Source organism: Pseudonaja textilis, chromosome 1 (assembly GCF_049901715.1).
Source record: "Pseudonaja textilis isolate UNSWEBS1 chromosome 1, rPseTex1.2, whole genome shotgun sequence".
Classification (NCBI taxonomy): Eukaryota; Metazoa; Chordata; class Lepidosauria; order Squamata; family Elapidae; genus Pseudonaja; species Pseudonaja textilis.
In genome coordinates, this window is record NC_141990.1 from 232,021,863 (window position 1) to 232,036,976 (window position 15,114).

Sequence of the window (15,114 nt, forward strand, 5' to 3'; positions counted from 1 at the left end):
AAGAGACATTCTGGTGAGAGAAGAGTTTCCCGATGGTCTCCAGCACAAGTCTGAAAGCTAGGAAGACTAAACCTCTGGTCCCAGTGACTGACTCAGATTGGTTCAGTGAACATAGATGTATGTATCTATTTAACTTACTTATAACTTGCATAACAAACATGTATCTGTATACTTATGACTTGCATCTGGTTAATCTATTCCTTCTTGGATGTAATGATTTCCATGAAACATAATTGCTCACCATGAAATAAGTTGCTCATGTTCTCTCCATCTTTGTATGTTTGCCACAGCTCCAGAAAATTGGATTTTTAGTTTTACACTCTGGCATATGAAATGAAAAATATTCTATTATCTAGTTAATCAAATACAGATTATCTCCTACATTTTGAAACTATTGGTATACAAAGGTCATTTGTGAAGAGGCTGCCTGCCCTTCCTACTTTTATTTTTCCTTTGACAACCCACAGTATAGGTCATTATGCCTGGTCTAGTTTTTAAGATATAATGTAATAATGTGAAAGAACATTGAAATGGAATTCACAATAATGTGTAGATGCCCAAGTGAACAATCTGAGCGAGGTTGAAATGCAATTCATGTAATTCAGGAATGATATTTAGAATAAGGCAATAGGAACCGGTTTAACAAAAATAATTTTTATTAAAACTTCATTACAACTGCTGACTGTAACCCATTGTGTTTTCTTTCCAAACTGCCATATTTGAAAATCCAAAAGATTCTAATATACTTAGAATCTGACAAAAACCCTGCTGTAATTAAAAGCACAATCCCCAACTGTCTAGGTGCAATTCATTATTAAGTCATTTATTTGGGGGAATGCTAAGTGGCTTAAGGAACTTCCCACAGATCATTAATCTAATTTCTAATTCCAGCAGTTTGGCCTGAGGACTGTAAAAACTTTGGTTCATGTACACATAACACCACAAATTCTTCATATTTATTTCTCCAGTGGGGCATAGTTCAGGAGCTTTTCAATCAGGTCTACGTGAGCAAGCAGCATTCTGCGACAGCAGTATCTTTTCAGACCCAAAGCATCCAAGGCGTCACTAGGAACAAACAAAAGCAATAGTATTTTCAAAGAAAAGCATCATGCTTAAATCAGATCCCAATAAAATAAATATAAAGTCAAGACCCTGTCCACAAAAGAAAGAAAGATGAGAGAAAGAGAATCTGCAGCAAAGGATGGTGCAGAGCAGTGATGGGATTCACATTTTTTTTACTACCGGTTCTGTGGGCGTGGCAGGGGAAGGATACTGTAAAAACTCCAGTCAGAGCTGGTATTTGCTGGTTCTCTGGATTACTCAAAATTTCTGCTATTGGTTCTCCAGAACTGGTGAGAACCTGCTGAATACCATCTCTGGTGCAGAGGATGGTGCAACTAAGAACTATTCAGAGATCATTAGGGAAAAAAGTTGTGAAAGAAGTTGCCTCATAAATGCTCTGTTAATTCTACTTGGATCAATTACTAGTTTTTAGATTTTTCTACTCATAAACATGTGCCTGATTTGATTGCCTCAAGCATTCCCACTTAAAATCACATCTGGTGTCTTGATAGTCTAGTGAGAGGAACTGCTGTTTTGATCGAAGAACCAAGGCTATATATTGGGGGGAAAAGATGCTTTTGACTACTTCAAATCTTATCTTCTTAACAAGACAGATGTAGAAGATGGCCTCGGCCCTGCAGGAAAACATAAAAAGAAATTGTGGGGAACTTTTAGATCTATGATTTGCTTATTTTCTTTCCACCCCAATGCTTAGGAATTCTCCACCACAAAAGTCACACAGTGTTGGCTTCTAGCAGTTTTCAGCATCTTCCTCTTTTTCTCTTTCCCAAATGCATGAAAGAAAGACTCAGAACATCATCAACAACAACAAACAAGCCTCTTTCAAAATAGAAGAGCAAATGATGAGAAAAAGACAGGAAATCTTTGTAATTCATAGGTTCCTCTTCCTTTTCAAGCCATGACTGTCAATTTTACCTAAAACTAATTGTGGTGATTCCTCTCCTTATGCTACTACCCCTTGTGCATTGTTTGAGAGATACACTTGCCTATGAACACATACATATGTGTATGCCTGCAAGAATCCCCATCTTTAAAAAGGACAGGACTGAAACACAAAAATAATTTACTGAACCAAGAACTAGTCATTCAAATTAATTTCAGGGCACATGTTGCAATGATGTGTGTTACTAGTATAGTGCCACTCTCAAGAAAAAGCATTTAGTCTCCCTGCACCCCCCTGCATAAATGCAGCATGGCAGAAACTCCTTGCTTTGTAATGATTTCAACTATCTGACCTTGCTGAATTATCCTGGATTGATTGTATCATTCTGATTTTATCATTCTGATGCATGCAGTGGATTCAGATGGAGGAATGGGAAAATGAATGTTGGTTTTAGGATGGGTACTTGTTCATTAGGCATTATCAACCTGTGTTCAATAACACTTGGCCAATATTCTATTCTATTCTATTCTATTCTATTCTATTCTATTCTATTCTATTCTATTCTATTCTATTCTATTCTATTCTATTCTATTCTATTCCATTCCATTCCATTCCATTCCATTCCATTCCATTCCAATTCCTATTCCTATGATCAGATATAGCTATTCAGCCACTATTTAGTGGAAACAACTTATCGGGACTTAATCCTGACCTTCCAGGTAAATATTCCATTTGTTTCTATTTTATATAAATCCAGGATTTCAACAGGGACTAATTAGCATCTTTTAGATGGCAGAGTCAGAGGCACTAACAAGGATAGGAATAGTCTCAAAAAAGGTGGCATTTTTCAAGTGTTATTACTGCATATTTTGACATGTAAGGAAATATTACATTCTAAATGGGAGGCTACAAGTAATCCTCGACTTGCAACAGCCATTAGGACCGAAATTTCAGTCATTACGGACTGCCTGTATAGCTCATGATTTGGGTAAATATTTGTGTAGGCATAAAATATCTAGCGCATTTTAACATTCAGTTTGAGATGACATTCACTCACAGATCAAGTATGAAAGCTAAAAAATATAAGCAGAGAACTGATGAACACAAAATGGCAATATGTAGCTTCCCCAAGTTCCAGATTTCCACATCAAATGAAAGCTTCTTCATAAGAGTTCAACCTCAAATCTATTCAAACAACAATAAAACTAAAAATAGATCATTACACATTTTAATGGTGTATTATAATTGTTGTATTTGTTTTATTAGTGTTTTGATGAAAATCCCAGCAAACATAGGCTGCAGAATTGTATAAGCTTGTATGGAGATGATTTTATTGAACTCCAAGGAATTTATTTCTAAGTAGAAATGCATATAAACGCATTAATTTCCACCAAAACTGCAGAAAAGCTGAGTGCTGCAAAAGAATTCTCATATACCAATTTTTATGAATCCATGCTCCAACTTTTAAAAACCCTACATCTGATAATATGGATCTAAACAATTAAGCAGAAATGATTATGTTCTTTTCTTCAATACTGCTTTGAGTCAGTGCTGTTTGAAGAATCTCAATGTAAGTGAAAAGCAACATTTTGAAATACGGCAGAATCTCTGCATCTCTGGACACCTAGTTTATTCAGGTGACCTGACCCCTTTTTATTACAATAAATTATTTTAACAATATCTGACATTCTTCATTGTCCTGAAAATTGTCAGATAACAGTCACTACAAACAATTCTGCTGCTAGGAGGAATTCAATTAAGCATTTATGTTCACTTGGCCAATCTAAAATCATACAATAAACTGCAAGAGAATTTAGGTGTACACTCAAATCAGATGTATTTATCATGCAAATATTTTAGTAATATGCTATTTAATATCAGCTTGTGGATCCATAGTTTCCAATTCTGTATTCACAATGAAAAATCAATGACCATCACAGCATGATTAACTGCAACCAGAAACAATTCTACCAAGGTAAGGAAAATTGTGAATACAGCACAAAAGAGAATAATAGACAACAGTTTCCAAATACTAGCAATCAATGGAAGAAATGTTTTTCAGGCTTTTATAATACATAATAGGATTCAACATAATGTGCCATTTAATTGCTATTATTGAAAAACAGTATCGCATGACTGCAAAAGTGAGCAAGCGCTTTTTTTTTTTTCAAACAGCATATCAGTATTAGGCAGCAGTGGGATTCAAATATTGTTGCCACTGGTTCAGTGGGCGTGGCTTGGTAGGCGTGCTTTGCACATATGGACACACTTTGCGTGCACTCGTGCACTAAATGCACACTTTGCGCAGGCGCAGAGGCATTCTAACTCGCCTCCTGCAAGCCTGCATGATCCCAGTCACTTCAGCAGCGGCCGTGCGGCACTATTCTGTGCGGTGCAAAGCAGCTGCAGTTCAAATTCAGTGGATAAAGGTGAGTATGGAAGCTCGGGTGGGCAGGCGGGCCCAACAGCAGAGCCAGCAGAGAGAACCGGTTCGGTCTCCACTGCTCATTGCTGCTACCAGCTCGCCAGAAACGGGCCAAACCGGTCAAATACCATCACTGGTATTAGGGGTTAGTGGAAGAAGATTAATATTTTAAAATCAATCAAATTATTTGATTTGTTTTCATAATATAACAAACTAAAGTGTTACTCAGAAATACATGTCTAAGAGGACACTACAAAGGAATAATTAAGCAATGTCTTATCCTGTATAGGCTATCAACTGAAGCCACCAAAAAATTAGCAACATTTGCATGAGTGGCATGGAAATAATATACTTAAATATTACATTGCAATCCAAATTGTTATAATGATAAAATTGTTGCTTATCTTACAAAATAGTTATGAAAATATAGGAGTTGAGAATGCATACCCTTCTGTATATTCTGCTTGCAAAAGGCCAAGATATGCCTCCCATTTATTTCCAACTATTTTACCACAAGTGAAGCATCTCACAGGTATAATCATTTCAACCTATGGAAATATAAACAGAACAGCATTTAAGCAAGGTGTTATTGATTCAGACCCAATTTCATGAGCTTTTTGTCATGGTTGTTATGTGAGTCACTGCAATTGTTAAGTGAATCACATGATCATTAAATGAAGCTTCCCCATTGACTTCACTTGTTGGAAGCTTGCTGGGAAGGTCACAAATGGGCACCATGTGATCCTGGCATTCAATTTCATTGTACAGATGTTGTGCATCGACAATAAAAGTTTGATTTGATTTGATCTGATATGCTGCGACCATTGTAGATATGTGCCAGTTGTCAAGCTCCTAAATTTTGATCACAAGACTGTGGAGATGCTGTGATGGTCGTAAGTGTGGACTGGTTGTAAATAAGTGCCATTGTAATTTTGAATGGTCATTAAATGAATAGTTGTAAGTCAAGGACTACCTATATAACCTAACTCTAAACATATTTCCTTGGATAGGGACACAAAGGACATAACTGTTGAAATGAATGTGGTTTGATAGGTGGGATGTCTGGGAATCCCAAATAACGCAGGATTAAGTACATATGCAAAAAAATCCCATCTGACTATAAGTGTATCTATTTTTTTAATGCTCATATACATATTTCTGGCAGGTGGGGCTTGCTGCCACCCTTCTGATCAAGGAATTTCAGATCTAGAATAGCATTTTTTTTGCCATGGCTCCTATCCTTTGGAACACCTTGCAAGAGCCACCCACAATCTCTTTGTCTTTCAGAAGGGCTAAATGACTATGGTTTGAATATATTATGGGAACTCAGCTTTAAATTTTGGCTTAATCACCAAGCTCTCTGACTAATCAATAAATGGTCGTTGATGCTCTCTGAGCTTGGTTGTTTTCTTGCAGACTAAGTAACATCATCAGTCCTGGTGTTGATAATGTTCCCTAGTTTAGGTAATGAAACATCTGCAAAAAAACAACCAACGTGGAGAGCACCAAGGACCCATTTCAACCCTTAGCTAGAAATATTCTCCTTTATTGGTAATGAACAAATGTATTACATTTTCTTAGCCTGATGCCAAATTATCTTGTTTTACATCCTTGTAAAACTGTTCTTCGGACCATTTTTCATAGCATTTGAGCTATCGTATCTATGGGATGAACAGGGAAATAGAACTACTACGTATCAGGATGAAAACACAGGAACCCTAAACAGCTGATGTTTCCAGATAGCTTGCATTATTGTCAATAAAAACATGCTTCTGTTCTTTCTTTAGTTGATTTTTTTTAATTGAAAAAAAGAAGAAATATGAATGGAATATAATGAAAGATGCTATCTAGGTATTTGATAAAATTCTGCAAGGACCATTTTGCAATAAATGTTTTATCTGATGAAGTGGTTCTAGATGAAATTTTTCTTATATATTTAGCCTCATTTAAAGAATTGTTACAGAAGATCAGACTTTATCAATCTCTATTTGCAATTCTGTGTTTTCTCATTAGTCTTTTCAACTCTTTCATTGTAGGGGAAAAAACCAAGACAGAAAAGATCTAATAGCTACAAGACATATTTGTGTTTCTTCTAGAGATAAGGCTTCTTTCTGGACAGCTACATAGTTCATTTAAACTGTCATTTAGGGTGTGTGCAAATGTTATCATCCTCCATTTGTAACCTTCCCTGTTTTCCCCCTCATTATTTATTCCATCATTTCTGGGGAGAAAAAAGGAGGAAAAATTTGAATAGTTACAAAAATTTGAATCGGCTGTTTGTATGATATTGCTCATCTAATCAATGGTAATTTATTCAGTGTAACCTACCACTATAGTGAATCATAAATTAATCAGGCAGGTTACATTCCCACAGCACCATAGACCAAAATTCAACAGCATGAAGCACAATATGTTGTAGAACCCCAAACCGGCAGGCTTCATATATTAAAGTTCTTGTGGGGTGTGTTTAGCTTTAGCTCAGCATTGTATGTTTCTGTCAAGCTGTCGACTCCTTAAATGATGCGAAGTGCAAGGTTTCTTCCCGCTAAAACGCTTTTCTGGGAAAGCCTCTCTGAATCCCACGACTGTATCCCCGAAGCAACCTTTCGTCCTTTCTTCGTCAGTTTATCTTGTGTGTGAAGAAAGAGGCAGAAAAACAGAATAAAAGCCAAACTGAAAGGACCCGAGCTACAGTTACAGCAACAGCGCTTGGACTTACGTACCGCTTTATAGTGCTTTACAGCCCCGTCTAAGCGGTTTACAGAGTCAGCCTATTGCCCCCAACGATCTGGGTCCTCGTTTTACCCACCTCGGAAGGATGGAAGGCTGAGTTAACCTTGAGCCTGGTGGGATTTGAACTGCCAAACTGTAGGCAGCTGGCTGCAGAAGTAGCTTGCAGTACTGCACTCTTACCACTGCGCCACAAAGGCTCAATATACCGGTGTATCGGTCTCTGTCGGGGGGAAAAACAGTCCAACGTCCTATTTCTAACGCTAAACCGCCAAAAGCGGTTAGGCTACCAACCACGCCGAGCCACCAACGGCTGCTGTCCGTTCAACCCCAGGCGACGAAGCTGCCGCCGGTCCACACTTTCGCAAGGCCACGCCCACTCCTGCGGGCGCTACTATTCCGCAAAAGGAAAGAAATAACGTTTCCTGGCTTCCCTGAGTAGTATTTTAGCTTTCCGGGGCAGTAACAGAAAATAGAGGCGTGTACCCATAAGATATCAGCGAGATCTGTGACAAGCGTAAAAAGAAAAACCCCTTCTTTTCCCCCCACCTTTTAATCCAAATCGATCCCCCCAGGATAAAAAAATGGTACGTTCCAAGAGGTACGGCACCGCGGTTGGCTCAAGATAACTGCGTTCCTCTAGAACTTCGCGATTCTCGTGCGCGGCGCGCTGAGTATCTCTCTGGCTTGGTGCGTTCGGCTTGCGGAGCGCCGAGTTTTAGGCAGCAGCGGCTGAACTCCGGAGCTCATCGGAAGCAGCGGCGAGGCGGCAAGGTATTTCCTCGCTTCTGCTTTTTTTTTTGCGTTGCCGCGGTGCTGTTTGGACGACACTTGTTGCCGAGAGTTTTTGTTTTTTTGTTTTTCTCTCCAACGGAGAGTCCCGACGGGGGATGGAAAGGCTCGTCTCCCCGCTCTGCTGATTTGCTCTGCAAACTGGAAAGCGCAACTGGTGGTGTTGACATTCAAGCCCTGCTAAGTTTATTTTTTTCCCACACTTCTCTATTGACGGGAGCAATGCTAGATACTAAAGGAAATAAGCGGAGGGGAGGCAGCGGATAGAAAACAGCTGCTCGCTGCCGCTGTCGGTCTGCTTGTGATCTTACGTCGGAGGCCGGTTGGTTTGTGTTCCGCTGCTGCCGAAACAGCGATTTCTTCTCGCGTTTGGCCCCCAAACCGCTCGAGTTAGTAGAGATTTGCGTGGTTGCAGGCGCGGGGAAAAGATGCGGGAGAGGGGACTGCGATCTCACGCGGTGCATTTTTAAATATCGGGAGAGAAACTCTAAATGGAAACCTGGGGCTAGTAAAAGAACACGAAAACCTTCCTTCTTTTTAACTTGGGAGACCGAGTTGAGGAGAAAAGCAGTGATTCCCCCCCTCCGCCTTCTTCCTTGGCTGCGCCGGCTCTTCTTGCTCATCGTTTTTGGTTCCGAAAGAAGGAATTTTCCTACCTTCCTTCCTCCCTCCCTCCCTTCCTTCGGAACGTTAAGCTAATGGAGCCGGTGACTGTGTTAATGTCACGCGAAAACTTGCCCAGTATAGATCGGCGTCTGTTTTTCCAGGAGCTGATTTAATCTCCCCAGCCTCTTGAAGGGAAGAGCTCGGAGGAGGCAAATCAGCCGCTGTTTTTATTTGGTACATCCCGGCTTCTTTCCGCGCACCTTTCTTCAGACGTAACCCTACGGGGGTGGATGTCAACGCCCCGCGATGGATGTACGGCCTTTTGAGGGAGGAGACGTTGACATTGGGGAGGCGAGTAAACCTGTTAAGCAATCCGCCTGATTGAAAGCGGCGGGTCGCTTACAGTGGAGCAAGTCAATTAATCGGAAGGTTGCTCTGGTTTTAAGGCTGCCCATCGGGGGGTGGGGGGGTGAGGAAACATACATACACGCTGCTCTTCCTTCCAAACATTTATTTGATGTACTTCGACCTCCTTTTTTCGCTTCGTGGAAATCTTATGAGGCGTTTCAGAACGAGAGGTGGTAGCTGGTCTAAGGTCCCCTGTGTAAACTTAAGAGGCGGAGTGTGTCTGTGTATGCTAAGCATGTGGACGCTGAGGAAAATAAACGGGGAAAGAGCTGATTACGTACTCTGTATCGCTTACTCCGTGGTCCTGTCATGCAACGAATAGGTTCCTAGGGTACACAGTGCGGACCCGTTGTCACAAGACTAGAACTTTTCTGCTCTTGTGAGTTTGGCTGAAGGAACTGGGTGTGGCCCATTTGACTTAATCTAGCATAATTTTGGCTCCCCCCCTGGGCCAGATGTGCTGAAGAGGCTCTCTAGTGTTTCCTTCCAATGACTGGGAGTATTTAGAACAGAAACTTGTATCTTTCGGAGGATTGTGGTCCAGTGACAAAGTTGGAATGGAGTGGAGTTACAAATCATGGAGGAGATTTGAACAAGACCTGGGATCTTGAGTCTGTAGATACGTTCCTGCCCTTCTTCTGCACTTTTAGATTATAGGGGATCTTTGAATGTCAGAATGAAACCCAAGTCTGTTTGAGAAAGAGGGCATAAGGGAAGTCTTCCCTACAACTTGTAAGGCTACCAAATAATTGTGTGGGACAAGTTGAAGAGTGTAAGTTTTTGGGTAGTTTTGTAACAGGTAACTTATGGTCTTTTGGAGATCTTTGAGCTCATCTTCACACTACCACAACTAATAGAGTTGTGCATGCTTCAGATTTAAAGTCACCAAGGTCTTTGGTGCATGTGAGGAGAATGCTCACTTTTGTACCTCCTTAATATAACTGCCTTTTTTCTAGATGCTGTGGTTGGCCTTTTCAACTGCTGCTCAGTGTTGGAAGAAAAGCCCACAGAACTAACTTTTAAGCTAATTTGATCCAGTCTATTGAGACCCGTTCCCAATGTCCCTATTTACTCCTTCACTGTTAGGATAGAAAGTTGCAAATTTGAAGAAGTGTTAACTTTCATGAAAGTCTCCAACCATCATATTCTCCCATGTCTTGTCTTCTGTTTTGTTTTATGGAACTGATGCTAGTTACAAACTGTTTTTGTGAGTGTGGTAAAAACTTTCAAAGTTCTAGAAGTAGCTATTGTGGGAAAATAGGCTGCTATACTAGATATGTTGTTGGTCTATTCAGCAGGATTTCTAGTTTCAGAGGCCTGTATTATTATGGTTAGATTCAAGATCATTACAGTTGCAATGCCACATTTTTGTATATTTAAAGTAGATGCTAAGTTGGCAGATATATATCTGCAACTGAGTTTGGAGGAAATGAATGGATCTAAGCCAGGGGTGTCAAACTCACATCATCATGGCATCATGTGACATACTGGGACTTCCCCCCACTTTGCTAAACCAGGTGTGGGCCTGGCCAGTGTGTGATGCATCCATCCTGTGGCCCGGGAGTTTGACAATCCGGATCTAAGCAGTCATGAAGATTATTTAGTGGGATTACATTCCTGAATCCTGTGTCGTTAATATAGTTATTCAAAGGAAAATGAATTGTAAATGATTCCTCTCTTCTCCCCAAACGGAAAATTAAGCAGATTTTCAGGTAAACTACAATGGTCACTCCATTTTAACAGTAAGTTACTTGAGGAGAAGAAAATGTCCTGTTCCCTCTTTCAATAAATTACATAGAGAGAAGTGATGCATAACAGTAATCTAGAAAAGGGACTTCTCTGTAGTGGCATATTGTGAGAGACTGGGAAGAAAATGGAAGAAAAGCAAATTTTTGAGAGAAGAGACAGCACAACTGGGTTGTGAAAGTAGTGGGAAGCAACATTAGAAAACTACTTCATTTTAATGAATTCACAATGGATCATTTAGTGACAGTTCAAAGGTACAATGGCACTGAAAAAAGTAACATGACCATTTTTCACAGTTACCTTTCCAGCATCCCCATGATCATGTGATCAAAATCCAGATGCTTGGCAACTGGTTCATCTTTATAAAGAAGGGTCCTAAGATCATGTGATCACCCTTTGTGATCTTCTGACAAGCAAAGTCAATGGGAAGCCAGATTCACTTTACAACTGTGCGTTACTAATTTAACAACTGCAATGATTCACTTAACAAATGTGGCATGAAAAGTCTTAAAATGGGGCACAACTCACTTAACTCATTTCTCACTTAGCAACATAAATTCTGGGCTCAATTGTGAGGACTACCTGTAATTTCTTACTCTTCCAAGATTATATTTTTATCACAGTTTTAACATTACATATGCCTTCTTGAAAGTAATATGAACTTGTTTTCTTTGTTTGCTCCCCATGTGGGGCTCAACACGTATTCTTGAATTCTTTGCCTTCTGTGACATTTTTGGTACACTTTAGAGTCTGTAAAAGTTTTATCTTGCCTGTTTTGGATTGAGTTAATCTTATATGTTTTGATTGTTGAATATTGAATAACACTTTTATCTTTCTTTGTTAATCTGAAAGTTAATATGGCTACTTTATAAATTGCATAACATACGGCTGTTGTAAAATACTTGGTTCCTTAAAGCAGCTACCTTGCTTTCATATGTTCCAAAATGTATCTTCAGAACATTTTTGAAACATGCTCAGACCTAACATTCAGTACTTTAACTTCGACTTCTTACAGTACATACTGTATGAAGTTGTTAATTAGTATATAAATTAAAAGTAACAGGGAGATGTATGACAAATATATATTAATGTATCATCAATTCTGGTTCTCACAATATTGATCTCAGTGTAAGCAAATTAGTGAGGTCATTGCGTGAAAGAGATATCAGAACTCTTGGGACTATCTCAGATCTTGCAGAAATAAGAAAAAAGAAGTAGGGAACAATATAGATAAGGGACAAATAGCCCACCGAATACAGAGCTAATGCTTTATTGCCATAGAATGCTGAATGTTTCTTGTGAAACAGGCAAACTGTCTTGGAGATGGATTTGGTTGGCTGGAATAGGTACACCCCATTGTGTAACTCTATGTTGTGTGACTAGAAGTATTTCAATTTTTCTGTGTTAATGAATTCTCAGGGCCAAGCCCAGAGATGAGGCAGTAGGATCCAATCAGTGGTGAATGGGCAGCGGTGAAAAGGCGGGCGGTGAGCAGGTGGTAGTGATAGGCAACAGTGGTGATGCCTGCCGCCTAGAACAGCTGATTGACGCTATTCTGGGAGGCTGATCCAACTGCCAATCAACTGCTTGGCAGCAAAGGCTTCAGCGTTCCCTGCTGCCACCGCACCAACCCCCCTCCCCTCCTTGCCACAATATTCACTCTGTAAGATGTACAGACATTTCTACCCACTTTTTTGGGAGGGGGAGTGCATCTTATAGTGCAAAAAATACCAACCCAAAAAATCAGTGCGAAACAAATCAACCCGAAACTAGACCATGACATCATCGGAAGATATCCGAATAACAACACCAGCACTAATTTACATCACACAGATGGTACCTAAAGCCAAGGATTATGACTCAGCAACTACAGCCAGCCAATCACACAACCTGAAATCAGACCAGAACTTAGAAAGGTATTTGAAGGACAGTGCTCCCACAGACAAGCACAATCCAAAGCGCACTGAAGATGTCTCCTCAAATGGGGACGAAACATTTGCAACCAAATTGCCAAGTTCGGAACTCAAACCAACAACGTAACTTTAGGATCTGGTTACCCTGAACCTCTTTCCACTTCTCCCATCCAGCTCAGGACTTAAGCTGTTTCTTAATCTGGGCCTCCTTCTGTGAAGGCTCTGAGTTGGCAAAATACTCCTCCCCTGTTGCTGCAGGTGCACATTTCATCACATGAATATCTTTATTAAGACAAGAAATTGTCTACATTCAACTCTAACTCTGTGTTTAAACAAAAATAGTTCTAATTTAGCTACTTTATGCTAGAGATGTACTTTTCAAATCTAGTTTTTGAGGCAATGACAACATACAATTTAGGAGCAGAATGTTTGGGTAGATTTAAATGTTCTCCCACTGATTTACGAATATTGCTAGTATTGTGGTTTTTTTTCCCCACAGGGTTTTTCAAATAACAAAAATTCTTATGCCAGCATTTCTATTTCACCCTTTTTGCAGTCTACTTGAAAAGTATGGTGGTCCCAGAATAGACTTAATCATTTTTTGTTCTATAGATCAAAAAAGTGTACTTCACTCATATTTTAGTGTTTTTCACTAATGCCATCTTCATTGTCAAAACCGAATACTTTGTTATGATCATATGCCCTGCAAATAATTCTAGAAACATTAATATGTACCAGTTTTATGAAAGACTAAATGTCTTGCTTAGAAAAATACTAATTGATAACCTACAGTTCATCGCTGAAAACCATCTTAACTATCTGAGGTATTGAAGTCTTTTGCCTGTCAGTTTAGCAAAGTTGATTTGGAAAGATCTTCATCATTATTTTATCTTTTCTCTCCCGGTGTCTCAGATAATTATGGTTGAAATAGTTAGCCTGCTGGTATTTAGAAAAGATAACAGATTATATGGATGCTATGTACTTGATTGTCTAGATAATTTTATAGACTGGAGGAATATTATACAGTGAAAGTACATTAATATTTCACAAATTTGGAGTGGCAAATGGCTTCTTGAAAATTATACATATAAACAAAAATCGTGGTATGTTGGGTCACTGGCAAATTGCTGCATTCACTTTAAGATTGTTTTCATGTTTGCTTGCCTTATTTAATTAAACCAGTGTTGGCGGACCCATGACACATGTCAAAAGTAATGTGCCATGTTTGGGATGACATGCCAGCATTCACCAGCAACAACTATTCTCAAAAGCATAGTCTGTTATTTTGTGATTTTTGGAGGTGCAAAAATGGGTTTGAGGCCTCTGGAACCTCCAAAAATCATACGACAATGAGGTGGCCTTTTGTATGTTTGTTGGCTGCAGAGGCTGCAGAAGAAGCAGCTTCAAGAACAAAGGCCACTTGGAGTACCTCAGAAATGCTGCACCGGCCTTTTCAATAGAAAGAGAATACTGCCTGCAGGTAAGTAGCACACAGCAGGTCCTGGGGAGTGCTGAGCTGTGGAGCAATCACACCATTCCCCAAGGCTCACGGGGAACCACAAGGTGGCCTTTTGGAACAGCAGCAGTTGTACTAGGGCTGAAGTCGAGGCTTTGACTTGTGTTATTGTTGGGGTGGCCTAGATAAAAGGAAAATAGAAAATTGTTTCTCTCTTGTTTGGGGGAGTATCTGTGACAAGCTAGGCATTTTTTGAATTGTTGACATTCAGAGCCTCAAAGGTCTACCATTACTTGAGCAAAACCATACTTTACTTAATTGAGTTTTTGGGTTTACATGGATGTACTGTGAACAATAAACTAACAATATGGCCTGGATTCACACAATATACTAGCCCAAAGGGTACTTGACTAATTTGTGGTTCAGTGCATTGAATGACCACAACCTAAATAAATCTTATTACATATGTTCATCAATTTACTGTGGTGTTCCACGTTTATTGCACTTCCTTATTACATAGTCTGAACTTTCATTTGACCAGCAGTAGCTTTGGATTGCATCAGATCTGGTTTTGATTTACAGAACAAAACAAAAAAACTTTAGAGTACACTAAGAACTATGCAAGTTAAAATGACAGCACACTGAAATGTAGGATCCAGCAACTATTTCTGCCATCCTGAATGAAGTTAGGTACAGCACCTCTTTTTCTTTCAAAACGCAGCCTTTTCTGTAATCCTTTATTCATGGAATAGCTGTAATGCTTATCTCAGCATGAAATGTGCATTAGGAATAAACCAGGGAGAAAATAAGAAGCTCAATGGAAGATGTGTGCAAGAACTAAAGATGTTTGGTAGTTGACGCTTCCAAAGAAATAGGAATTGAAGGAAAAAGTCATGCAGATATAACCATATCTAGCCCCATTCTGATACAATTTCACTTTGTATGACATTAGATTAAATTTTTCTTTTTGCCTACATAAGAGTAAGCACCATTAAACTGAAGAGAGATGACTTTTGAATAAACATTTCTAGAAATAGGCTATCAGTGGGCCTTGCAGAAACCTGCATATGCA

General features: G+C 39.5%; 2 protein-coding genes across 10 annotated transcripts in view; one reads left to right on the forward strand and one right to left on the reverse strand.

Annotated features, from left to right (window-relative positions):
* Positions 1-638: 638 nt before the first annotated feature.
* Positions 639-7,511, reverse strand: POLR2L (RNA polymerase II, I and III subunit L). Of its 2 annotated transcripts, none has more exons than XM_087920975.1 (3): positions 7,201-7,511; positions 4,839-4,939; positions 639-1,065 (listed from the first exon to the last, which is right to left on the reverse strand). In XM_087920975.1, the coding sequence occupies exons 2-3, from the start codon at positions 4,931-4,933 to the stop codon at positions 957-959; spliced, it is 204 nt and encodes a 67-aa protein (XP_087777101.1). In that variant the 5' UTR covers positions 4,934-4,939; positions 7,201-7,511; the 3' UTR covers positions 639-956. The 2 variants fall into 2 exon arrangements, with proteins under 2 accessions (XP_087777101.1, XP_087777102.1); XM_087920976.1 differs by having other exon boundaries at positions 7,115-7,254.
* Positions 7,512-7,734: 223 nt separating this feature from the next.
* The window catches only part of TSPAN4 (tetraspanin 4), a 754,211-nt gene continuing 746,831 nt past the window's right edge, over positions 7,735-15,114 (forward strand). For 2 of the 8 annotated variants that reach the window (XM_087920956.1, XM_087920962.1), the window contains exon 1: positions 7,747-7,895. The gene's annotated coding sequence lies outside the window, so the exon portion shown is untranslated. Of the gene's footprint in view, positions 7,896-15,114 lie in introns of all 8 variants that reach the window. The other 6 variants (XM_087920958.1, XM_087920960.1, XM_087920957.1 and 3 more) reach the window with 5 other exon arrangements.

Excerpts from the sequence above, each read along its gene's own strand:
- POLR2L (XM_087920975.1), bottom strand. The coding sequence starts at position 4,933 with ATGATTATACCTGTGAGATGCTTCACTTGTGGTAAAATAGTTGGAAAT. Across the intron at positions 1,066-4,838 it reads CAAGCAGAATATACAGAAGG|TGACGCCTTGGATGCTTTGG; the intron begins GTATGCATTCTC and ends GTTTGTTCCTAG.